Genomic DNA, 27016 nt, shown 5'->3' with positions numbered 1-27016 from the left:
ACATTCATAAGTCAAGGATTTGTCTTGGTTTGATCGTGCGACCTGACCTCGTGGTGTAACCAGGCTGTGTGTCTGGTTGTCGCTGATTGTTCGTGTCTGGAGGTTCAGCATGCTCTTGCTGATGGGCTTGTGTGTTGTTGTTAGCGCTGGTAACAGTCTGCTGTGAAGTGTGTGTGTGTGTAGTGTGAGTGTTCACTCTGCTTTGTCGCAGGTGTTGACGGTTGCGTTGGTAGATCTGACCTTCTTTGGTTTGGATGTGGTAGCTCCTGTCTGTGTTCGCTGGTCTTTCCACAGTTGCAGGTCTCCAGGATCCATCCTCCTGCCGGAAGCGGATTGGTGTGCCTGCGGGCAGGTGGGGCAGAGGTTTGGCTGTTCGGTTGTAGTATGCCTGCTGGCGCTGTTGACATACCTCTCTCCTTTTGTGAACATCCTCCTGACTGGCGATCTGTGGCTGCAGGTGTTTTGCTGTTGATGGGAGAATGGACCGCAGCCTCCGACTCATCAGTAGCTGTGCCGGTGATTTCAGGTTGTCCACCGGTGTGTTGCGATACTCCAGTAAGCTCATGTAGGGGTCTTTGTTCTCAGCTTTGGCTTTGTCCAGGATGCGTTTGGCCGTCTGGACAGTCTTCTCGGAGAGGCCGTTGCTCTGTGGGTAGTGGGGGCTTGTGGTGGTGTGTGAGAAACCCCATGTCTGTGAGAAGTTGCGGAACTCACCAGAGCTGTAGCACGGACCGTTGTCGCTGATGATAGTCTCGGGGATTCCGTGTCGAGCCATTGCTGCTTTCAGCTTCATGATGACGGCAGATGAGGTGCAGCTGTAAAGTCTTTCTAGCTCGAAGAATCTGGAGTAGTAGTCCACAGTGACTATGAAGTCCTGTGAGTTCCATGTGAATAGGTCTGTGCCTATCACTTGCCACGGCCGCTCGGGTATGGCGTGTGACATCATTGGTTCCTTTGCATTTGCGCTGCGCCGTTCTTGGCATATGCTGCAGTCTGCTACCGCATCCTCGATCTGTTTCCCCATGCCAGGCCAGAACAGTAAGTCTCTTGCTCGGCATTTGCTTTTTTCCACGCCAAGGTGGCTGGCATGGATGCGCTGTATCATGTCCTTGCGAAGCTTTTGGGGGACAATGATTCTCTCACCTTTGAACAGGATACCGTCCATTTCTGAGATTTCTGCTCTGTGGTTCCAGTATTCCTGGATGCTGAGCGGGCAGTTTTTCTTTGTGTCTGGCCAGCCAGTGAGTGTGGCTCGTCTGAGTGCGGTGAGCTGTGGATCTTGCGCTGTTTCCTGCTTGATTTCTGTGAGTCTTGTGTCGCTCACAGGGATGTTGCTGAGGACTGTGTGCACTTGGGCCTCCATCCCTTCCTGTAGGTCACTGTCGTGGTGTTCTATTGACTTGCGTGACAGTGTGTCGGCCACCGGTATGTCCTTACCGGGGCGGTGGATGATTTGGATGTCGTATTTTTGGAGCGCCAGGATCATCCGTTGCAGCCGGGGTGGTGCTGCTGCCAGTGGCTTTTTTAGTATTGCCTCCAGAGGCTTGTGGTCTGACTCCACAATCACTTTTCGTCCATACATGTACTCGTGGAACCTCTTGCAGCCGAAGACCACAGCGTAGAGCTCCTTCTCTATCTGTGCGTAGTTTTCTTCAGTGCTGTTGAGTGACTTGGACGCATAGGCAATTGGTTTGCCATCTTGGAGCATGACAGCCCCAAGGCCACTTTTGGATGCATCCACTTGGAGTCGCAGCTCTTTCTGCGGGTTGAAATATGAGAGTACTGGACCTGGGTGCTGTGTAATGAGATTCTTCATCTCTTGGAACGCCTTGTCGTGGACTGCATCCCACACAAACTCACTGTCCTGTTTCAGAAGCTGTCTGAGGGGTGAGTTTATCTGTGAGAGGTGTGGAGCAAATCTGGCGAGGTAGTTGATCATGCCGAGGACTGTCTCCAGCTCTGCTTTGTTCTGTGGGGGTTGCATGTCCTTGACCGCCTTCACCTTGTGTGGGTCTGGTTTGATGCCTTCGTGTGAGAGCGTGTGGCCGAAGTAGCTTACCTCGGACACGCATATGTGACACTTGTCGGGGTTGAGCCTCACCCCTCGCTCCCTTGTGCGCTTCAGCATCGCTCTGAGACGCTGGTCATGTTCCTCTTTAGTCTTGCCGAACACTAGTATATCGTCCACTATGGCCGTCACACCGTCCAATCCTTCATATGTTTCATCCACGCGTCTCTGGAACTCGTCTTGAGCGGACACGATTCCGAATGGCAGTCTGAGGAAACGATACCTGCCAAACACTGTGTTAAATGTCGTCAACATTGAGGATTCAGTGCTCAGTTTGATGGCCCAATAGCCTGACCGCGCGTCTAACACGCTAAAGTACTCAGCTCCAGCAAGCTTTGTGGTGGCGTCCTCCAGCGTGGGGAGGGGGTAGTGAGGTCGTTGTATCACTTTGTTAAGAGCTCTGGGGTCTAAACACACTCTAAGTTTGCCTGTCTTTGGCTTCTCAACAATGACGAGTGCGTTCACCCATTCTGTGGGTTCTGTTACCTTACAGATTATGCCGCCTTTCTCCATGCTGTCAAGCTCGTCCCTCAGTTTGCTGCGTAGGGCGATGGGGATTCTGCGTGGCGGGCAGACGACCGGCGTTGCATCTGGTGTGACGCGGAAGGTGCACTCGCCTGGGAACTCTCCTATTCCCTGGAAAACATCTGCATATTCATCCATTATGCTCTGTGATGTGACATTGTTTTCCTCGCTCACAGCCATCACTATTTTTACCAAGTTTAGGTCACGGCATGTTTTCATTGCCATGACTGGTGGGGCGTTTGTGTCAATGACGTAAAAGTCCAGCATCATTGCATTGTCTCTGTACTTACATTTGAGTTTGCATGTGCCTTTCACGCTCAGCGCGCCTCCTCCATATTCAGTGAGTCTGTGTATTGCTGGTTTCAGTGTCACATTTTTGAACAGCGCCTGGAACAGGTTGGTGGGAATAGTATTGGCCTGTGCCCCAGTGTCTAGTTTAAACTTTACCTTCTGTGGAGGTGTGCCAATTCCAACCTCTACGTAAGCCTGCTCGTTGCTTTTTCCGTTGTTCTCTATTGAGATGCAGTCTATGTACAGCTCTGTCTGTTCTCCCACAGCGGTGCTCTCCACTGTAATGTTGTCGAAGTACAGTTCTTCCTGCTCTCTGTCAGTGGTGTACTCTTCTGGGTTCTCTCCGACGGCATGTACTGTGCCGCGGTAGTACTTTGTCTGTCCCTGGGAGCTAGACTTGCATACTTTAGCAAAATGATTGAGCTTCTTGCATTTAATGCATTGTTTACCCTTAGCTGGGCAAGTGGCTTTAGCGCCGTGTAGCCCTCCACAATAGCTACACGCCCTGGCGGCGGTGCTAACGTCCCTTTGTCTGAAGTTAGCGTTAGCTGCTTTGGGTGCGTTCGGTTTGTAAGTCTTTCTGCCTATTGCGTGCACCGTTTCATGTGTGCTGCCCTGGCCCATAAACGTTAGCTGTTGCTTTGCTAGCTCGTGTGAGCGGGCTACATCTATGGCTTTTTCTAGCGTTAGCTCAGCTCCCTGGCTAAGTAGCTTTTCTCTCACTCTGGGTGAGTTGGTGGCAAACACGATGCGGTCCCTGACCATCTCGTCGGCATTTGGGTAGCCACAGTCTTTGACTAGGAGCTTTAGCTCAGTTACAAATCGTTCGAAGGATTCACTCTCTCCCTGCATCTTTTCATGAAATTTATATCTGGCATAAATCGGGTTTGCTTTGGGGGTGATGTACTCAGTGTACTTATCGTAGTACGTTTCTAGCTTCTTGGCTTGTTCTCCGCTGAGTGTCCAAGTGTTGTGCACATCGCGCCCTTTTTCCCCTATCCAGAGCAGGAGGTAGCTGCATTTCTCCTCTTCATTCTTCCCGCGCAGGGGGCCCGTGAACATTAGCTCCGTTGTTTGTCGAAATCGTCTCCATGCTTCAGGTAAGTTCGCCGATTCCCAGTCCATCCGTGGAGCTGGAACGCCGTACGAATCCATATTGGGTATTTAAACTCCGCTACTCTGACACCATGTAATGATCTGTGCCCTCTGGCTATGTTAACTTATAACATTAATGAAGCAAGGACGACTTCTCTCGTGCTGGGTGTTTATTCATCGACCGGATCCCGACTTTGTTACGTACATCACGTGACTTTGTTGTGGCGCTACGGAAAGCCGTAAGGGACATTAGCAAATCAAATATTACTAGCAAATATTACAGTAGGCAACGGAATAGACCGCTACGCTACCCGGACACTTCGTTATCATTTCTTACCGGAGATTGAATAGATGTTTTCGGGGTGTCCGGGTAGCGTAGCGGTCTATTCCGTTGCCTACCAACACGGGGATCGGTGGTTCGAATCCGCGTGTTACCTCTTGATTAGTCGGCCGTCCCTACAGACACAATCGGCCGTGTCTGCAGGTGGGAAGCCGGATGTGGGTATGTGTCCTAGTCGCTGCACTAGCGCCTCCTCTGGTCGGTCGGGGCGCCTGTTCAGGGGGGAGGGGGAACTGGGGGGGGGGTAGCGTGATCCTCCCACGCGCTACATCCCCCTGGTGAAACTCCTCACTGTCAGGGGAAAAGAAGCGGCTGGTGACTCCACATGTATGGGAGGAGGCATGTGGTAGTCTGCAGCCCTCCCCGGATCGGCAGAGGGGGTGGAGCAGAGACCAGGATGGCAGAAATGAAAAGTGTAGCAGAAATGAAAATACCTGCATTAAATGGTATGACGTTCGTCAAAATAGTATGTTATTGTTCCAAGGGAGTAATGTTGTAATGGTCTTTAATTATAGAAACGTTTTATTGAATTCATGGCGCCCTCCTGTGGTGTTAGTTGGCACTGGCTGTAATCACTGTAAACGCCTCTGTCGTTCCTGTTCTCACGGTCGGTGACGAGAGGGGGAAGTAGAATCTTTGCTCCGTCTCTTTTGGTGAATTAAAATGTTATAAACCACTTGAAAACATGATCCACACGTATGACGTGTTTTATGAATGTATATGCAATGATTTGTGATGAAGTGTAACTGTTATGAGTGCCTACCGTAATGGTTTATCGAGATAAAAGAATGGTGTTCTGCAAATTTGCTAGCTAGCTTCCACAGGCTCGCTAGCTAGCGGCTAATGCCGGTGCTGAACATAATCTGCTCTCCGTGGACCGGGCCGGAGCAGCGTCTTCACCAGCCGGCTGCTGTGTTCGTCGCCAGACAGTAAGAAACGGGACACTTGTCGCCTGAACCCTGCCTATCTGCGTGGATGTGGTTTGAGCTTTGGAGTCGTGAGCAGAATAGAGAGGTCACAGGAGCAGCGACCGGGACAAGTCGAAAAAGCGGGGTATCTGGCTGGATACGATTGGGGAGAAAGGGGGGGGGGTCAAAAAAAGAAATGATTTAGAAATTGTGTTCAAAAACTAGAAAGAAAACTACGAAAGGCTCAAACGTGTCCTTTAGGCCTGGTGAACTCACTGCCACAGCTGCCTTCAAAACACATCAAACCCCGTCGACAAACCAATGTCGGCCTTGAGAAGTCGGGCACCGCTCTGGAACAATACGAACTGAAAACCTTTTCTCCATCGGTGTGGCTTCCCTCAGCAAGGACGCCCTTGCCTGGCTGAGCTTTATCCCTGTTCTGAAGTACTTGGGCAACAGTAACTGAAGTAAAACAAAACCGGTTTTGAGACTTGTTCCTTCATCTCGAGCTCTACTTCAGATTAGATTGTTTTATTAGCCACACGACCAAGGCCGGTGCACACAAACTCTGCAGCACAATACACACGGTCTCAAAGAAACAACAAGTTGAGAAATTTTGCGTTAAGTGTAACTTGAAATAATTGTGCTGTGGTTTCGTTTAACGAAAGGCAGTCGACTAACAGGAGTTAAAATGGACTGTGTAATTCTCTCTTTTCTTCAATACAATGTTCAAATAGTTGCGTGTTGAGTTTTCTAAACAGGAATTTAGTTTATAGTTTTTTTTCTGTCTGCACCAAGATTTGGATCTGGCCCCTTTGTGTTACAGTCACCATTTCCTGTCAGGATATGGCTGGTGAGGTGTATCAGGATAAATCTTCCACACGCCCACAACTGCTTGGTCAGCAACCTTTCTGTCGGGAGTTCCTGCTTCATTGTGTCTGTCACTGTTATGACAGAAGTCAATACAAGATCCGACCATTGGACAGTTGGGTCATAGGTCAGACGGTTGGGTCGTACGGACCGACACGCCTTCACACAGCGTATCGACTGGTATCCCTCCCTTCATCTGACGACAGCACAACTGTTGGATGACAGATTCCTTATCTGAGGATAATTAAAATGGCTTAGACAAGGGCAAATACGTTTGTGATAGCGAAGCATTTTAATTTGATTGATGGGTAGAAAAGACCATAACTGTGGAAGCATGGAGGTGTTTAGGAGAGATGACAGTGGAGTTTTTAACTAGATTGTTTAACACTTTCTTGGAAAGTGAGAGGATGCCTGAGGAGTGGAGCAGAAGCATACTGGTACTGATTTTCAAGAACAAGGGTGATGTGCAGAACTGTAGCAACTACAGAGGTATAAAGTTGATCAGCCACAGCATGAAGATATGGGAAAGAGTAATAGAAGCTAGGTTAAGAGGAGAGGTGGTGATCAGCCACAGCATGAAGATATGGGAAAGAGTAATAGAAGCTAGGTTAAGAGGAGAGGTGATGATCAGACACGGCATGAAGATATGGGAAAGAGTAATAGAAGCTAGGTTAAGAGGAGAGGTGATGATCAGACACGGCATGAAGATATGGGAAAGAGTAATAGAAGCTAGGTTAAGAGGAGAGGTGATGATCAGACACGGCATGAAGATATGGGAAAGAGTAATAGAAGCTAGGTTAAGAGGAGGAGAGGTGGTGATCAGACACAGCATGAAGATATGGGAAAGAGTAATAGAAGCTAGCTTAAGAGGAGAGGTGGTGATCAGCAGCAGCAGTATGGTTTCATGCCTGGAAAGAGCACCACAGATGTGATGTTTGTTTGAGAATGTTGATGGAGAAGTATAGAGGAGGCCAGAAGGAGGTACATTGTGTCTTTGTGGATTTAGAGAAAGCATACGACAGGGTGCCGAGAGAGGAGGTGTGGTATTGTATGAGGAAGTCGGGAGTGGCAGAGAAGTATATAGGAGTGGTGCAGGATATGTATGAGGGAGGTGTGACAGTGGTGAGGTGTGTGGTTGGAATGACAGATGGGTTCAAGGTGGAGGTGGGATTACATCAAGGATCAGCTCTGAGCCTTTTCTTGTTTACAATGGTGATGGACAGGTTGACGGACGAGATTAGACAGGAGTCTCCATGGACGATGATGTTTGCTGATGACATAGTGATCTGTAGCGAGAGTAGGGTGCAGGTTGAGGAGAGCCTGGAGAGGTGGAGGTATGCACTGGAGAGAAGAGGAATGAAAGTCAGTAGGAGCAAGACGGAATACCTATGCATGAATGAGAGGGAGGACAGTGGAATGGTGAGGATGGAAGGAGTGGAGGTGACGAAGGTGGATGAGTTGTAATACTTGGGGTCAACTGTCCAAAGTAACGGGGAGTGCAGGAGAGAGGTGAAGAAGAGAGTGCAGGCAGGGTGGAGTGGGTGGAGAAGAGTGTCAGGAGTGATGTGTGACAGAAGGGTACCAGCAAGAGTTAAAGGGAAGGTTTACAAGATGGTAGTGAGACCAGCTATGTTGTATGGTTTGGAGACAGTGGCACTGATGAAAAGACAGGAGGAGGAGCTGGAGGTGGCAGAGATGAAGATGATAAGATTTTCATTGGGAGTGATGAAGAAGGACAGGATTAGGAAGGAGTATATTAGAGGGACCGCTCAGGTTGGACGGTTTGGAGACAAAGCAAGAGAGACAAGATTGAGATGGTTTGGACATGTGTGGAGGAGAGATGCTGGGTATACTGGGAGAAGGATGCTGAATATGGAGCTGCCAGGGAAGAGGAGAAGAGGAAGGCCAAAGAGGAGGTTTATGGATGTGGTGAGGGAGGACATGCAGGTGGCTGGTGTGACAGAGGAAGATGCAGAGGACAGGAAGAGATGGAAACGGATGATCCGCTGTGGCGCCCCCTAACGGGAGCAGCCGAAAGTAGTAGTAGTAGTAGTAGTAGTAGTAGTAGTAGTAGTAGTAGTAGTAGTAGTAGTAGTAGGTAGAAAAGACCATAGAGAGACAAAGCTTGTAAACATGTAGACTGGAACTTTGAAAATGTCCAAACATGAAGCTTTTGCATTTTTCCGTCATTCTGTTAAGGCAAGGTGGACACATCATTTGCTTCTTTACTTTTCCACTGAGATCAGCAGGAAAATGTGAAGATTAATTGTACTGGGTGCGGTTGATGATTCTCTAAATTTCATGGCTTGGGGCTCTCTAGGTTATAATATCTCTATAGAGGTTTGCACACCACAAATATTTGCCTATTGAGACAATACCCTGTACTGCCCTGTGCGTTTCAAACAGAAATGAATGAATGAATCTCCGTCACCTTGTAGATATATGAAAGGTGATGTGAATATATGAAAATGTATATATACGAAATATATGAAATGCCATGGGAAAAACCATGTAATAATATTTTGCTTGGCGACAGAGAGAATTCTACATCTTGGAAGGGCTTCATAGTTTTAAATGCAGATTTGTGACAGAAGCCAGGAGCATGCTTTCAAACAGAAGTAGACTGGCTGCCTCACTTAAGGATGAGCATCTGCACCCTCCTCAGGCTTCAGTTTAGTAGATGACCATGACTTGAAATATGAGGCCAGTTTGACCTGTTTGAATGGCTATGTTATGCGGGGGAACAGATCTGATTTCTCAGTCTCAGGGTCAAACTAATGTGGCTATCAAATTAAAACCATGTACATACCAAACACTCATCTCTCGAGGGAACAAAGAACATGTCACATTTTCAACAAAGATGATTTAAAACACTTCATTTCAAATAGGTTCCTGAAGTCCTAGGGTCATCAGATTTGTCAAACATAAAGCAGAGTATCTCAGTATAAAAGTCCACCAGGACTGTAGGAGAGAAGAGGCCATGTAAAGAAATATTGTTAAACTCTGTCCAACAGTTGTTTACTGTATTATTGTACATTTAGATGACCAGTCCTCTCAGGTTTCAACAAAAATAAGATACAAGTTATCTTTTGTCAGTTAATATGTGCAGATCCTATATAGGGTGAAGTATATATTGGTTTATATTTAGATAAATTAGTCCACTTCATCACCTAACTGGTGCTACCTAAACTTAAATGAGAGAAATAAGAGAATTTACTGCCCCTTAAAGTGGAGAAATATCGCCACCCAATGGGGAGAATGAAGTACTGCAATCTCTGGCTGTCTTTCTCTGGCTGTCTGTCCTGCACCCTTGTCACTTTATTTTCATCTTGACCTCTCTTTCTATGCTACTTATTCCTGTGTGACGTACGACTGATTAACTGTTTGAGTCGGATGTAATATTATATTTTTTGTTTGGTTGTTTATTGCTGGTGGCGTTTTGTCTGTAATAATGTGAATTTATATACAATTTAGTTTGCGATTACCTTGTCAAGGGATCAAAATGTTAAACGTTTTTAAGTGACTCGAATCACCGTGTAAAATGGCTGAACTCTAACTGACTCTTTTTCTTTCTTTTATTTTTCAGATCAGTACTGTCTGAGGCCTGAGGTTGAATTGATATCTAGCTGTACTAGAGTCCATTCCTGAGGCCTGTGGCTCTATGGAGGGGTTTCCTGTCCACTGACGCAGGGGCTGTCCTCACCGGACCAGCAGTCATGTCTGCATGCAGCACCTTTACCGAGCACGTGTGGAAACCAGGCGAGTGCAAGAACTGCTTTAAACCAAAGAGCCTGCACCGCCTGGGTCCGAGTGGAGGAGGGCAGGCCCCTCCCCCACGGCAGCGAAATCCACCTCCTGCTGGTGCCAGACACTACCCCAACCTCCCCCACAGCTCCCAAAGAGGAGGTAGTGTCTCTGCCCGCTCCGGACATTTCCGTCCACCAGTGGCCAAGAAGCCAACCATTGCTGTGAAGCCCACCATGATGCTGCCGTGCACCCCTGGAGGCCTGGACTCAGAGGGCAACGTCTACCAGTCACCGGATGCAGCAGAACAGGGTAAAATATCGGCCTTAACTGTCTGGAAACACAATGGGCTCAGCCCTAAAAGGCCCAACAGACCAAACAACAACAACAATGAGGGGGAGGAGAGCAGTGATGAGATAGAGGGTTATGGACAGCGTAGCCCACTGGCCTCCATGGGTAATAACAACAACAGCGGACTAACCGATGTCCTGAAGGAGATCGTTGGGCTGGGCCCTGGCCCCAGCCCAGACCAACTGTCTGGTTCCAGGGACCTATTTTGGGGGCGCATCAATACCTCGTACAGGCGTTCCCTTGAAAGAGGCCTTCCAGCCTCAAGTTGTCTTGCCATGGGTAGTGGAAGTGGGAGTGTTGCCCAGAAAAGTGTGTCACTCAGCGATAGCACTGAGATCATCAGCACCGAGGGTGGGCGCTTTTGCTACCCTGAGTTTTCCAGTGATGGGGAAGAGGATGATGAAGAAGAGGAGGAGGATGAGAGTGAAGGGGAGGAGGATGATGATGATGATCACGAGAGCTGGGATGAAAGTGATGAGGAGCTGCTGGCCATGGGGATCCGCATGCGAGGGCAACCGCGCTTTGCCAATTTCCGTGCGGCCACGTTATCCCCAGTGCCATTCACAGCAGGGAAAAAATGGAACACTGTGCCACTACGTAACCGCTCCCTGCAGCGAATTTGTGCTGTGGACTATGATGACAGCTATGATGAGATTTTGAACGGGTACCCCTCTATGGATTCCAATAGAGCTCTGCTCCCCTACGGACCCAGTGACATGCAAGGCAGCAGCTTCTTCTCCAATTCAGAATCCACGACCTCTCCAGAATCATCCTCATCGATTCCAGGGGACTCACGGACAACCTCTAGTAGTGGCAGCAGCGCCTCCTGTGCGCTAAGAAATGGCCTGCACTTTCAGTCTTCTTCCAAGGCTCTTCTGCCCTGCACTACTGTTGCAAAGAAAGAGTCTGACCACAGAGCGCTGAGTTCCCCCAAGGTGACAGAAACACACAAGGCTGTTCTGGCCATCCGGTTAGAGGAGCAGGACAGCAGAGAGGGTGTAACCATGCCTCAGGCCCTTCCTGGTCAACCAGTCACCATCAGCTTCAGTCCCACAGAGGAGCAGGCGAAGCCATACCGTGTGGTGAATCTAGAAAAATCTCTGATCTGTAAGCCTTACACTGTAGTGGATGTGTCAGCATCCATGACCAACAAAGAGGAGCAAATCTCAGACCCAACTCCAAAACCCAAAACTCCTTCCATGCCCACCAGTCCCACCTCATTCCCAAGCTCTCCTCTTGCCCATGCTTTGTGTCCAGCCTCTCCCACTTCCCTATCTTCCCCAATCTCTCCATCATCGCCAACATCAGCGGCTTTGCCAGTGAACTGCCGCAAGAAACCTGGGAGCATCCGCTATCAGGAGGTGTGGACATCGAGCACCAGCCCCCGCCAGAAGATCCCAAAAGTGGAGCTCGGAGTCTGCAGCTCTCCTGGTCCTGCCATCCCTCCGAGACACTGCAGTCACAAGTCAGCTCCCACTTCCCCTATTGCAGGGTTGTCTTCCTCTCGAACGGTACCTGTGAAATCCCCCAACTTGTCAGAAATAAAGTTCAACAGCTTCAACAATGCAGGCATGCCTCCTTTCCCCATTATTATCCGAGATGAGCCAGCCTATGCACGTAGCTCAAAGAACGCTGTCAAGGTGCCCATCGTCATCAACCCAAGCGCTTATGACAACCTGGCTGTGTACAAGAGCTTCCTGGGGCTCAGTGGGGAGCTGCCACAGCCTAAAGGCACAGGTGGGAGAGTGGCCAGCCACACTTATGAAGAGATTGGCTCCTCAGAGAGTGTCCAATCCTCCTCAACAGAGAAAACCACCTCTGGTAAAGGAACAACAGAGAGAGTCTCCTTTGAAGCTCTACCTGACATGGCCTTAAAAGTCACTAATATCCAATCCAGAACCACTACAGATTTTAGCACTGTGACAAGCACTATAATGAGCACTGCCTCTGACACCATCACTCCCACTACACCAACCAATGCCCCCACTGCCCTTACCTTTACCGCAAGCCTGCCCAAAAGCTGCCCATCTGCAGCCCCCTTCACACACTCTTGCAAGATGAGTGGGTTGGGCAACAGGGAGGGAAACACAGACTCCTGCTTGTCCTCTGTAACGGGGGAGAAATATAGGGAAGAGGCCAGCGCGGTGCTCTCCCAGATTGTGGCCTCCATCCAACCCCCTCAGTGCCCTCCAGAATCACCCTCAGCAAAGTCCAAAGCCTTCAGTTCTGAGGAGCTCTACGCTCTCCCCCCTGATGCCACTAAAGAGTCCCTCAACCGACCCAAGTCCCTCCTCTCCAACACTGACGGCTGTCTGTCCAAACCAAAGAAAGACACGCCCTCAAAGTTGTTGCCCAAATCCCAGAGTGCCTCTGCTGCCGTCCCACTCTCCAGTCCGAAGTCGGAACCCAATGCCCCTTTCCCCCCTCCAAGGTCCACCTCCTCCCCTTATCACACCTCCAACATCCTCCAGAGACACTTCAGCAACTGGACCAAGACATCCACGGCCAGCTCTCCCACACGACCTGGTGATGGAGATAGTAGTCCAGGTGGTGGAGGAGAAGGGAGACGTGCGGTGGCGGAAAGTGCCAAACCAAAACGGTGGATCTCCTTCAAGAGCTTCTTCCGCCGGCGGAAGGATGAAGATGAGCAGAAGGAGAGGGCGGAGAAGGAAAAGGAGAAGGGCAGACTGGTGGGGCTGGATGGGACAGTTATCCACATGCTGCCGCCGCCACCTGTCCAGCGTCACCACTGGTTTGCTGAGGCCAAGCCAGAGGATCCCAACCAGAAGCCAACCATCATCTTCACCTACAAGCCAGATGGTGGGAGTACTCCTGGTGAAGTGGAGGGAGAGCTGCACATAGAGGCGTGCAGCGAAACCACTCTGCTGACGCCTGACCAGCGCAAGGAGCCCCGACCATTGACTCCGGGGCGAACACCGTCGCCACTCACGACCGGAGTTCACCTTATTGACAAGGTCATCAGGTAAATTAACTCAATATCACTTGGTTTCACTTCTGTGAAAGTGTTTTTAATGTGAAGCACCTCATGAACCTAATTTCAAACTCACTCACTCACAAACATTTAGTCCTATGTTTAGCAGTTATACCGAGGTAGAATCGGGGAGTGCACATACACACATACATACCCACCACCACCTTTCTCTTTTAGTCTCTCCCTCATATTCTATCACTTGGTATGGTACATAAGGTTTCATTCAGGTAGGATTCGACAGAACCACCATCAGCAGAGATGTAAGTAAGACGTCCTCTATCACCTTTAACATGTTCAAACAAATCAATCTTTAGATGAGTGTTTGTGGTGTATCAGCTTGCTTTTCGGGTTGTCAGTTAGCTAAAAACATTAAATGGTGCTAAAATAGCTAAGATAGCTAAAAATAAAATGGCAAGGTGTGCGGTAGGAATGACAGATGGGTTCAAGGTGGAGGTGGGATTACATCAAGGAGCGGCTCTGAGCCCTTTCTTGTTTGCAATGGTGATGGACAGGTTGACGGACGAGATCAGGCAGGAGTCTCCATGGACGATGATGTTTGCGGATGGCATTGTGATCTGTAGCGAGAGTAGGGAGCAGGTTGAGGAGAGCCTGGAGAGGTGGAGGTATGCACTGGAGAGAAGAGGAATGAAAGTCAGTTGGAGCAAGATTGACTACCTATGCGTGAACAACAGGGAGGACAGTGGAATGGTGGGGATGCAAGGAGTGGAGGTGATGAAGGTGGATGACTTGTAATACTTGGGGTCAACTGTCCAAAGTAACGGGGAGTGCAGAAGAGAGGTGAAGAAGAGAGTGCAGGCAGGGTGGAGTGGGTGGAGAAGAGTGTCAGGAGTGATGTGTGACAGAAGGGTACCAGCAAGAGTTAAAGGGAAGGTTTACAAGATGGTAGTGAGACCAGCTATGTCGTATGGTTTGGAGACAGTGGCACTGATGAAAAGACAGGAGGTGGAGCTGGAGGTGGCAGAGGTGAAGATGATAAGATTTTCATTGGGAGTGATGAAGAAGGACAGGATTAGGAAGGAGTATATTAGAGGGACAGCTCAGGTTGGACGGTTTGGAGACAAAGCAAGAGGGGCAAGATGGAGATGGTTTGGACATGTGTGGAGGAGAGATGCTGGGTATACTGGGAGAAGGATGCTGAATATGGAGCTGCCAGGGAAGAGGAGAGGAGGAAGGCCAAAGAGGAGGTTTATGGATGTGGTGAGGGAGGACATGCAGGTGGCTGGTGTGACAGAGGAAGATGCAGAGGACAGGAAGAGATGGAAACGGATGATCCGCTGTGGCGCCCCCTAACGGGAGCAGCCGAAAGCAGCAGCAGCAGTAGTAGTAGTAGTAGTAGTAGTAGTAGTAGTAGTGGTAGTGGTAGTTGTTGTAGTAGTTAGCTGAAAACTTGAGCTATCTTTAGGTCTTTTGAGCTGCTGCTAAAGCGTCTATCTTACAATGTCAGTTTAAGTGTCCAGTCAGGATATGAGGTTGATTATTTTTAACGTTAGATACTCAGTTGATGATGTGCAGCCAATACAAGACCTTCCAATGATGTAACACAATGACCCTCTATCGTTGTGTTCATGACAAAGACACACAGCAGTTGTAATTCATGACTCTATGTGATCTTGTTACCGTGCAGTGACTCCGTTAGGCATTCTGTTCGAAACCATCACTTTGTCAGTCGCTATTTTAATCCCGATCATGTAATGCTAAGTGGCATGTGTGTGGGTTAAATTGGGCGTATATATACTTGCGTGGTTGTGTTAACATGGAACACAGTTGGCCTTTTCATGGATTCCTTGAGGCATTATTAACCACAAATGATGACAGGTTTACTGTGACCATCCATCATGCACTTAATGAAGCATCAGCAATAAAGACAGCAGCTGTCTTGAGGTTTTAGTCAGTAAGGTCTCATTAGCTACACCGTGTACACGTCACACTGCCTCGATGAAACGCAAGTCACAGCTGCGTCATGAGACCTGGAGAATCTGAAACCTGGCCTGACCATAGACCAGTTAACTACTGAGGGTACCAACGTTTCCCAAGCGTGCTGCAGATTTGGGACCTGTAAGATGACATCTGTTATGAGACAGGGCAGCCTTGCTTCTGCTGAATTGTGTAGAAACCTGATAATCCAACTATCCATCATCCAAGCCGCTTATCCTGATCTCAGGGTCGCAGGGATGCTGGAGCCTATCCCAGCAGTCATTGGGCAGCAGGCGGGGAGACACCCTGAACAGGCTGCCGGGCCACCACAGGGCCCACACACACACACACACTGGGGACAATGACCGGTTCACCTGACCGACATGTGTTTGGACTGTGGGAGGAAACCTGAGCCCCGCTAGGAAACCCATTAGGATAAGTCATGTACACTCTGTATTGTTCTTTCTTTTATTTTATCATATCTGATCTACTGTGGGCAGCACGGTGGCGCCGTGGTTAGCGTGGTCGCCTCACAGCAAGATGGTCCTGGGTTCGAGCCCCGGGGTAATCCAACCTTGGAGGTCGTCCCAGGTCATCCTCTGTGTGGAGTTTGCATGTTCTCCTCATGGAAACCTTATAATAAGAACAATAATAACAATAATAACTTTATTTATATAGCACTTTTCTAAAACAATGTTACAAAGTGCTTTACAAAGAACTAAAACCAGACAAAGTAAAAATAAGAGTCAGACCAAATCTGAAAGAGTACAAATAAAAACAGTACAGATAAATAAAAACAAATATCAAACATTGGTAAAAGCTTCGTAAAAAGACTAAATTCAAGAAGAGATGTAAAAGAAGCTAGAGACTTGGTGTGTCTTAGTTCAACAGGAAGAGGGGTCCACAGTGTGGGGGCTCTAACGGCAAAAGCCCCATCACCCTTTGTGACAAACCCAGACCTGGGAATAAGCAGCAGGGCTCCACCTGCAGGTCTTGATGGTGGAGAGGGTGTATACCAGGTCAGTACATCACACATTTATGTAGGAGCAAGACTGTTTAAGGCCTTATTTCCCCTGACAGTGAGGAGTTTCACCAGGGGGACGTAGAGCGTGGGAGGATCACGCTGTTCCCCCCAGTCCCCCCTCCCCCCTGAACAGGCACCCCGACCGACCAGAGGAGGCAGTAGTGCAGCGACCAGGACACATACCCACATCCGGCTTCCCACCCGCAGACACAGCCAATGTGTGTATAGGGACGCCCGACCAAGCCGGAGGTAACATGGGGATTCGAACCGGTGATCCCTGTGCTGGTGGGCAACAGAATAGACCTCCACGCCACCCAGACGCCTGAGCAATAAAAATTTAAAATCAAGTAGAGATGTAACAGGGAGCCCGTGTAGGGAGGAAAGCACAGGAATGATATGGTCATGTCTCTTTGTCCTGGTAATGAGCCGAGTGGCGGCGTTTTGACCTTAAGCCTGTAAGAGGCAGCCTGCCACAAACACAACCTTGGTTTGCAATGCTACACTGCTACAAAGAAGGATTTAAAGGTGTTTTCAGGTCGTCAGTGGTGCTGCCGTTAAGTCACTTTAAGACAATTTTTTGCGCCCACTTCAAATGGTTATTAAGCAGCCCTTTCTCTTCAAGGCTACTAGTGGAATTCATGACATTCTATTAAGTCAGTTCCCTCCTGCCTGCTCCGCCTCTCTCTCCTTCACCTTATTAACCATTCAACATGATGGGGTCACAGTCTCATTACTGACAGGCCATCCCCTCACTGCCCTCCTGGGGCTCGGCTCAACTGCGGCCCCTCGACCTTCGCCATCCTTTCTGCAGACCTGCGTGCGGTACTTCCCTTTCGGTTGCTCAGAGCACTCATCTGAAATTCCAAAGTTGTTGGAGCTGGATTTCTTGCCAAGCAGATTGTGAGTCCCGCTCCGTCACTGTGTGGTCCGTGTGGTCACCTCCCCAGCGGTGGTAGAGCGACGCAGCGCTCCACAGCTCCCCCACCAGGAGGCGACCTCAGCCTGGGGAGGGTCGACTCACTCACCTTGTCAATCTTCCAGGAGTCAAAATGGCAAAGAAACACACACACACACACACACACACACACACAGGTGTAGTTATCGCTGCATAAGTTCATAAGTCCCGACCTCCTGGTGGCTTTTGTGTTGAGATGGTGTGTAGTAGGAATGAGGTGAGAAACAGATGTGCAGTTTAAACTGTGTTGGATGTGAAGCTGCTGTCCAGTGAATGAGTTGTTTCTTCATCTTAGATGTGACGTCAGCCAGGGCAGAGGACACTTAACCACAGCACTGATTAATCAGGCATTCAGTCAGTCAAACAGTTTATTTACAGAGCACATCTCATACGCTATGAATGCAGCTCGCTGCTTTATATTCGGCTGTTGCTGGACATGCTGAAGGTGCTGACGATGCTGAAGGTGCTGACGATGCTGAAGGTGCTGGAGATCCTGAAGGTGCTGACGATGCTGACGGTGCTGGAGATCCTGAAGGTGCTGGAGATCCTGAAGGTGCTGGAGGTCCTGAAGGTGCTGGAGATCCTGAAGACGCTGGAGGTCCTGAAGGTGCTGACGATGCTGAAGGTGCTGGAGATCCTGAAGACGCTGGAGATCCTGAAGGTGCTGGAGATCCTGAAGGCGCCGGAGGTGCTGGAGGAGCATCAGCAGGTGGATGGATGCTGTTGTTCTGCCAACCAGGGTGATAAAGAAAAGCGATGGAGAGCAGTGGATGGTTTCAGATCTCTCGCTGTCTTGTTGGATGTGATTTTGTATTCATCCTCGTCATGCCTCCTTCACATTCCTCTCCTGGAAGCCATCCAGTGGACCTCGTCCTCGTTCCGTCTGTTCTTCTTTCCTCTCCTCCAGGTTTCTGCCTCTTCTGGTTCTGCGTAAGCTGGCGTGGCTCCACTAGTTTCTGGAAGCCAGGCGAAGCAGCAGGCTATAATAAAGAATGTCCAGTACAAGTCTGAAATCAAAGTTGAGAACTCGAGTCTTTGGTTTTTCAGAAGAAACACATGTTGGATTTCTCTGTGTACTGCAGTAAATCCACTTGTGTGTTGAGGGGTCAAAGTTCATTCTTTTCACCGATTCAGACTGAGTCGGGTCTTTCTGTCATGCGTCATCCTTTCATTTCTCTGTCTTGTTTGCTTTTCTCACAAGCTCGTCCAGTTGTAATTGGTCTGATGTGTTCTCACAATAACAAGTGGTAGAATGTGGAGATGCCTCAGGTTCAGGTGAAGCTGTCGTTACATGTTTCATACAGGACTTTCCTCTTGCCCACTTTCAAGGTCATTTAAGTGAGTTCTATGACTGACAACAGGTCGTCTTAAGGTGTGGATATGTTTCATGTAATCTACAGAGCTCGCTGCCCGCTGGGACGCCTCCACGTCCTTCATGTGCACACACTGAGCAGGCGACACCATGGACACCTCCCATACCTCCACCATGGACACCTCCCACGTCAGCTCTGTTAAGCTCCTGTACACAGTTGTACTTCCCCAGCCAGCCGCTCCTCGTGTTTACTTCTGTCGGGGAGTCTGGTGATGACGTCGCGCCAGAACAGGATGCAGTTTAACTTCTCCTTCCTCCTCTCCACTCCCCAGCCTGGGTTGGACTCCACCTCGCAGGAGTCAGGTTGCGGTTGCAGATGTGATGAAATCAGTCTAGCAGAGAGAGGAATGTGTTTGTGGAAGTCCCATGTAGCTGTGTGTAAGGCCCTCGCTGGTTTCCGACACGTGAGAGTCGGTTGGACGTGATCGTGGAAGGTGAGAAGCTGCTGTGGTGCGCCGTCACACGCAGCACTTCAGAGCGCCGTGTCCCATGGTGCACTGCAGCACAGCTCCGTCAGCCGCCTCCTCCTCCTGTGCACGTGCTGAGAGACAGCTAGTGAATGGTGGCACATTCTGTAGCGTCTCCAAAAGTGAACTCTGTGGCGTTGATGGTTTGAGGCGCTTTAGATCTGGTGTGCTGTCCCCGGTAAGGACGACAGCCCAGCGGGTCAAAGTACAAGCCCGCTGCACAGACGCTCCACTTTGATTGGCAGATGAGGGGTTAACCCCGCCTTTCTTTTTCCACGTCCTTTGAACCGCCGTTATTGGCTAACAGTCCTCGGTGCTGACGAGTCCACGCCACCTCACACAGGTGAAACCCTCCAGAGAGCAGCGCCAGGAGGCGACGCCCGGAGACAGACTGGGTCTGTGTGCTGTGAGGAGCATGTGAGCTAGCGGCCTCCTCTTCTGCCATGGGGAACTGTGTGAGCCAGTACAGCCGGTAGGTCCAGACCCCCTCCACCTGCTTTACACACACCAGCTCTTATGGGAGGGGGTGTGGGTTTAGCAGGCGGAGGTCTTGTCTTTGTCATGCGGCTTGTTTAGCAGAAACGCCGTTTATGTGGAGACGCGGTTTACTTTCAAAGCAGAAGTGTGGAGACGGTGCGGCGGCTCCCCCGCCCCGCCCGAACAAGTCCCGACACAAAACGTGTAGCGGCCTCCAGCTATTTAGCCAGTCGGAGGGAGGGCCTGTCGAGCTGCGCGCCTGTCTGTCTGTGTGTGTCTGTGTGTGTGTGTGTGTGTGTGTCTGTGTGTGTGTGTCTGTGTGTGTCTGTGTGTGTGAATGGTCCATTTTGCAGTGACCTCATATGAGTGGTCTCATACTTGTGTTGTTTGGTGTTATCTTCTGGACAGGTGGGGGTTTGTGTTGTTGGTGTTATCTCCTGGACAGGTGGGGGTTTGTGTTGTTGGTGTTATCTTCTGGACAGGTGGGGGTTTGTGTTGTTGGTGTTATCTTCTGGACAGGTGGGGGTTTGTGTTGTTGGTGTTATCTTCTGGACAGGTGGGGGTTTGTGTTGTTGGTGTTATCTCCTGGACAGGTGGGGGTTTGTGTTGTTGGTGTTATCTCCTGGACAGGTGGGGGTTTGTGTTGTTGGTGTTATCTCCTGGACAGGTGGGGGTTTGTGTTGTTGGTGTTATCTCCTGGACAGGTGGGGGTTTGTGTTGTTGGTGTTATCTCCTGGACAGGTGGGGGTTTGTGTTGTTGGTGTTATCTCCTGGACAGGTGGGGGTTTGTGTTGTTGGTGTTATCTTCTGGACAGGTGGGGGTTTGTGTTGTTGGTGTTATCTCCTGGACAGGTGGGGGTTTGTGTTGTTGGTGTTATCTCCTGGACAGGTGGGGGTTTGTGTTGTTGGTGTTATCTTCTGGACAGGTGGGGGTTTGTGTTGTTGGTGTTATCTCCTGGACAGGTGGGGGTTTATGTTGTTGGTGTTATCTCCTGGACAGGTGGGGGTTTGTGTTGTTGGTGTTATCTTCTGGACAGGTGGGGGTTTGTGTTGTTGGTGTTATCTCCTGGACAGGTGGGGGTTTGTGTTGTTGGTGTTATCTTCTGGACAGGTGGGGGTTTGTGTTGTTGGTGTTACCCCCCTGGACAGGTGGGGGTTTGTGTTGTTGGTGTTATCTTCTGGACAGGTGGGGGTTTGTGTTGTTGGTGTTATCTCCTGGACAGGTGGGGGTTTGTGTTGTTGGTGTTATCTTCTGGACAGGTGGGGGTTTGTGTTGTTGGTGTTATCTCCTGGACAGGTGGGGGTTTGTGTTGTTGGTGTTATCTTCTGGACAGGTGGGGGTTTGTGTTGTTGGTGTTATCTCCTGGACAGGTGGGGGTTTATGTTGTTGGTGTTATCTCCTGGACAGGTGGGGGTTTGTGTTGTTGGTGTTATCTTCTGGACAGGTGGGGGTTTGTGTTGTTGGTGTTATCTCCTGGACAGGTGGGGGTTTGTGTTGTTGGTGTTGTCTTCTGGACAGGTGGGGGTTTGTGTTGTTATCTTCTGGACAGTCCTGAATGGAGGGCAGGTTGTTTCCTGAGTCTGGAGGTGTATAAGTCCTGAATGGAGGGCAGGTTGTTTCCTGAGTCTGGGGGTGTATAGGTCCTGAATGGAGGGCAGGTTGTTTCCTGAGTCTGGAGGTGTATAAGTCCTGAATGGAGGGCAGGTTGTTTCCTGAGTCTGGAGGTGTATAAGTCCTGAATGGAGGGCAGGTTGTTTCCTGAGTCTGGAGGTGTATAAGTCCTGAATGGAGGGCAGGTTGTTTCCTGAGTCTGGAGGTGTGTAGGTCCTGAATGGAGGGCAGGTTGTTTCCTGAGTCTGGAGGTGTATAAGTCCTGAATGGAGGGCAGGTTGTTTCCTGAGTCTGGGGGTGTATAGGTCCTGAATGGAGGGCAGGTTGTTTCCTGAGTCTGGGGGTGTATAAGTCCTGAATGGAGGGCAGGTTGTTTCCTGAGTCTGAAGGTGTATAAGTCCTGAATGGAGGGCAGGTTGTTTCCTGAGTCTGGGGGTGTATAGGTCCTGAATGGAGGGCAGGTTGTTTCCTGAGTCTGGAGGTGTATAAGTCCTGAATGGAGGGCAGGTTGTTTCCTGAGTCTGGGGGTGTATAGGTCCTGAATGGAGGGCAGGTTGTTTCCTGAGTCTGGAGGTGTATAAGTCCTGAATGGAGGGCAGGTTGTTTCCTGAGTCTGGAGGTGTATAAGTCCTGAATGGAGGGCAGGTGGGCACCAGTGATTTTCTCTGCAGACCTAACTGTCCATTGCAGTCTGTCCTTGCCCTGTTTGGTGGCCGATCCAAACCAGACAGTGATGGATGTGCAGAGGACAGACTGGATTACTGCAGTGTAGAACTGAACCAGTAGTTCCTGAACTTCCTGAGCTGGTGGAGAAAGTACTGCTGGGCCTTTGTGATGATTGTGTCTATTTTTGTTCATGAACATGAAGTCAGTTGTGTTGACTTCTTTGGAAAAAGGAACTAAATGACTGTGATATGTAACAGTGTGTAACTCATTATCCCTTAAATAAAACTCTCATTTTCAGAGACTGTCCTCCAAAAAACCACCCCATAGATGGTTTGTACAAGCAGTCCTCCGTAATTATAACACGTTACTTCCCCTGTAACAGTAAGCTTCTCCTTCCATAAGCTGTCGTGAGAAGGAATATTAATAAAAGCAAAGTGTAATGTCACAAAGCGGTTATAATGTCCACGCTAGCTGACTTGCTAACTGCTGGCTAACGTTAAGTTAGCTCTTATAACCTTATTCATTGTAAACATGCTGCCAATAGCAGTCTTACTGACTATACTAGACGGAGAAACTACACAGAAACACACCGCCTACATATTCTATTGTTCTCACACTGTTTTAATAACCCACAATGCACAGAGGCAAACAGTATCTGTGGCATATCTCCTGCCACCGCTAGAGGCGCTAATTTAGGAAGCGCTCCTGTGGGTTGTATTAGAGGACAGGCAACCTGTGTGGTCGTATGGGGTGGAGGACTTGTTGGACCTATTTGGTCGTATGGGTTGGTGGACTTGTTGGACCTATGTGGTCGTATGGGTTGGAGGACTTGTTGGACCTATGTAGTCATATGGGTTGGAGGACTTGTTGGACCTATGTGGTCGTATGGGTTGGAGAACTTGTTGGACCTATGTAGTCGTATGGGTTGGAGAACTTGTTGGACCTATGTAGTCATATGGGTTGGAGGACTTGTTGGACCTATGTGGTCGTATGGGTTGGAGGACTTGTTGGACCTTTGTGGTCGTATGGGTTGGACGTGTTGGACCTATGTTAAATTCAATTCAATTCAATTTTATCGTCATTAAAAACAATGTTGTCGTATGGGTTGGAGGACATGCTGGACCTATGTGGTCATATGGGTTGGAGGACTTTGTGGACCTATGTTGTCGTATGGGTTGGAGGACATGCTGGACCTATGTGGTCGTATGGGTTGGAGGACTTTGTGGACCTATGTTGTCGTATGGGTTGGAGGACTTGTTGGACCTATGTAGTCATATGGGTTGGAGGACATGCTGGACCTATGTGGTCGTATGGGTTGGAGGACATGCTGGACCTATGTGGTCGTATGGGTTGGAGGACTTGGTGGACCTATGTGGTCATATGGGTTGGAGGACTTTGTGGACCTATGTAGTCGTATGGGTTGGAGAACTTGCTGGACCTATGTGGTCATATGGGTTGGAGGACATGCTGGACCTATGTGGTCGTATGGGTTGGAGGACTTTGTGGACCTATGTTGTCGTATGGGTTGGTGGACTTGTTGGACCTATGTAGTCATATGGGTTGGGGGACTTGTTGGACCTATGTGGTCGTATGGGTTGGAGAACTTGTTGGACCTATGTAGTCATATGGGTTGGAAAACTTGTTGGACCTATGTAGTCGTATGGGTTGGAGGACTTGTTGGACCTATGTGGTCGTATGGGTTGGAGGACTTTGTGGACCTATGTTGTCGTATGGGTTGGTGGACTTGTTGGACCTATGTAGTCATATGGGTTGGAGGACTTGTTGGACCTATGTGGTCGTATGGGTTGGAGAACTTGTTGGACCTATGTAATCATATGGGTTGGAAAACTTGTTGGACCTATGTAGTCGTATGGGTTGGAGGACTTGTTGGACCTATGTAGTCATATGGGTTGGAGGACTTGTTGGACCTATGTGGTCATATGGGTTGGAGGACTTGTTGGACCTATGTGGTCGTATGGGTTGGAGGACATGTTGGACCTATGTGGTCGTATGGGTTGGAGGACTTGGTGGACCTATGTGGTCGTATGGGTTGGAGGACTTGGTGGACCTATGTGGTCGTATGGGTTGGAGGACTTGTTGCATTTCCAGCACATGTGGCTGGCTGGTGCTGTCTGCAGCTACACTTCCCCAGTCCTCGCTGCTGCAACTCGCTCTACGTCACCGCTATGTGTAGTAATTGATCAGTTCCCAGCCCCACTGTACACAGCTAAGAAACTACAGCAGCTGTAGTTCATGTGGTCTACGGACAGAACAGTGCCCCAAAGTCATGTTTCACCATGATCAGCATTTAATGTTGTGTTCGTCTACAACTAATCACAACTCTGGTTTAGTCTCATTTTAGGGACAAACAGGACAGGATTCTGGATTCGGAACAACTGCTTGTAATTCGGGACAGTCCTGAATTTTTCAGGACATGTCACCCTGAGACAGACAGAGAGACAGATGGACAGACAGAAGGTTGAAGGAAGTCATGTGACGCGTCTCATCGTGTCCTCAGTGGTGACAAATTGTGGTTGGACTCAATGTGAACCTCAAATCCCAGTGTGGTAACCAGATATGAACTGATTAAACCTGCTCCTCACCTGCACTTTAATTCTAATGGAAGTAACATGAATTTATCATGTGTCTCTCTGTGTCTCTGTCTCTGTCTCTGTCTCTGCAGCCAGGTACCATTCAATGTGGGTGACGCCAGGAACAAGGAAACGCCCACCGGCGGTGCCTCCCTGCCGGCCAAACTGAGCCGCTCCTCCCCGGGCCTGCCTCTAGCGGTGGGAGAGGAGGATGGGGGGGAGGGGGGCCTGTCAGCCACCCCCGCCTCAGCCAGCGAGGGCAGCGCCAGCCTCGGGGAGCCTGAGGAGGATGGAAACACCTCACGCCAGTCCCACTCTCCCGCCTCCAGTGGCCGCAGCGCCACCTACAGCAATCTGGGTAGGAAGACTTTCTTAGTAAAGATAGTCGTGTGTGGTTGCTGACATGTTGGTATGATAAACACCGTCATGGTGAACTGACTGCTTCTGAAGGAAATGTCACATGTCAGTGCACCTGCTGGGGACCCACTACTGCCTGTCCTGATTTACCATTGTGTGTACCAGATGACGTCATCCGTGGGTCTGGCTTGTTTTTATGTGTTGTTGTTGATCCCATCACTGAACACAAGGGTCACAATTCATGTAGAATTATACACACCCCTGTTATTACTTCTGGGTTTATATGGGGTCTGTCTCTCTCTCTGTCTCCCTCGCTGTCTGTCTCTCTCTCTGTCTCTCTCTGAGCGGTTGTGAGAGAGCTTGTGTGAGTGGATTTTCTATCTTTTTTGTAAATGTTGTAAATAGTGTGTAGTACATAGGCTTGTTAGGTGTTTTGCTACATGTATATATAAGGGGCTCTGTGATAGTCTGGCAGCCTGTCCAGGGTGTCTCCCTGCCTGCCGCCCAAGGACTGCTGGGATAGGCTCCAGCATCCCCGTGACCCTGAGAGCAGGATAAGCAGTTTGGATAACGGGTGGGTGGATGGTGTGTATATAGAGGGGTTTAAGGAAGTTTTTTCTGTGTTTTTTTCGGATGCTGGTGTTTCGCTGGTCGGCTTCATGGCAGCAGACACAGAGTTCACCAGGCTGACCAGGAAGTGTGACATTAAGATAACGCCAAGCTTCCCTTGTTCAGTGTAACAATATGGTTTGGCTGTAGCTGAAGTTGTTGGTCCCAGCAGCTTGTTGGTCCCAGCAGCTTGTTGGTCCCAGCAGCTTGTTAGTCCCAGCAGTTTGTTAGTCCCAGCAGTTTGTTAGTCCCAGCAGCTTGTTGGTCCCAGCGGCTCGTGGGTCCCAGCAGCTTGTTGGTCCCAGCAGCTTGTTGGTCCCAGCAGCTTGTTAGTCCCAGCAGTTTGTTAGTCCCAGGAGCTTGTTGGTCCCAGCGGCTCGTTGGTCCCAGCAGCTTGTTAGTCCCAGCAGTTTGTTAGTCCCAGCAGCTTGTTGGTCCCAGCGGCTCGTTGGTCCCATCAGCTTGTTGGTCCCAGCCGTTTATTAGTCCCAGCAGTTTGTTGGTCCCAGCAGCTTGTTAGTCCCAGCAGCTTATTAGTCCCAGCAGCTCGTTGGTCCCAGCAGCTCATTGGTCCCAGCAGCTTGTTAGTCCCAGCAGTTTATTGGTCCCAGCAGCTCGTTGGTCCCATCAGCTTGTTGGTCCCAGCCGTTTATTAGTCCCAGCAGCTCATTGGTCCCAGCAGCTTGTTAGTCCCAGCAGCTTATTAGTCCCAGCAGCTCGTTGGTCCCAGCAGCTCATTGGTCCCAGCAGCTCATTGGTCCCGGCAGCTCGTTGGTCCCAGCAGCTCATTGGTCAAAGCAGCTCATTGGTCCCGGCAGCTCGTTGGTCCCAGCAGCTCATTGGTCCCAGCAGCTCATTGGTCCCAGCAGCTTGTTAGTCCCAGTAGCTTATTAGTCCCAGCAGCTTGTTGGTCCCAGCAGCTCATTGGTCCCAGCAGCTTGTTAGTCCCAGTAGCTTATTAGTCCAAGCAGCTTGTTGGTCCCAGCAGCTCATTGGTTCCAGCAGCTCGTTGGTCCCAGCAGCTCATTGATCCCAGCAGCTCGTTGGTCCCAGCAGCTCGTTGGTCCCAGCAGCTTGTTGGTCCCGGCAGCTTGTTAGTCCCGGCAGCTCGTTGGTCCCGGCAGCTCGTTGGTCCCGGCAGATTGTCAGTCCCAGCAGCTCGTTGGTCCCAGCAGATTGTCGGTCCCAGCAGATTGGTTGGTCCCAGCAGCTTATCGGTCCCAGCAGATTGTCGGTCCCAGCAGATTGTCGGTCCCAGCAGATTGGTTGGTCCCAGCAGCTTATTGGTCCCAGCAGATTGTCGGTCCAAGCAGCTCGTTGGTCCCAGCAGCTTGTCGGTCCCAGCAGCTCGTTGGTCCCAGCAGATTGTCGGTCCCAGCAGATTGTCGGTCCCAGCAGCTCGTTGGTCCCAGCAGCTCGTTGGTCCCAGCAGATTGTCGGTCCCAGCAGCTCGTTGGTCCCAGCAGCTCGTTGGTCCCAGCAGATTGTCGGTCCCAGCAGCTCGTTGGTCCCAGCAGATTGTCGGTCCCAGCAGATTGTCGGTCCCAGCAGCTTGTCGGTCCCAGCAGCATTAAGTCTGTGGCTAGAATGAACAGAGCTGTGGTGATTTTTCTGGATGAGGTTGACAAAGTGCAGAAGGTGGTTGCAAACGGAATTGTAGTGAATGAACTGTTGGTTTCAGTAACGCCGCTTGCCATCTGGTAAAAAAGATAATACTGTCTAACGTGCCGCCATTTATTAGGATGAGATGTTGGTTAGAGAATTGTC

At 49.8% G+C, this 27016-nt stretch overlaps 1 protein-coding gene across 2 annotated transcripts in view; it reads left to right on the top strand.

Annotated features, from left to right (window-relative positions):
- The window catches only part of peak1 (pseudopodium-enriched atypical kinase 1), a 155836-nt gene that overhangs the window by 106965 nt on the left and 21855 nt on the right, over positions 1 to 27016 (top strand). For both annotated transcript variants that reach the window (XM_056281848.1, XM_056281849.1), the window contains 2 exons: positions 9684 to 13175; positions 24376 to 24641. In XM_056281848.1, coding sequence (XP_056137823.1) covers positions 9814 to 13175; positions 24376 to 24641 — 3628 coding nt within the window. In that variant the 5' untranslated portion in view covers positions 9684 to 9813. The remainder of the gene's footprint in view (positions 1 to 9683; positions 13176 to 24375; positions 24642 to 27016) is intronic.

The sequence above is a fragment of the Lampris incognitus genome, chromosome 6, assembly GCF_029633865.1.
Source record: "Lampris incognitus isolate fLamInc1 chromosome 6, fLamInc1.hap2, whole genome shotgun sequence".
Lineage (NCBI taxonomy): Eukaryota > Metazoa > Chordata > Actinopteri > Lampriformes > Lampridae > Lampris > Lampris incognitus.
This window is presented reverse-complemented; position numbering and strand designations above follow the sequence as displayed.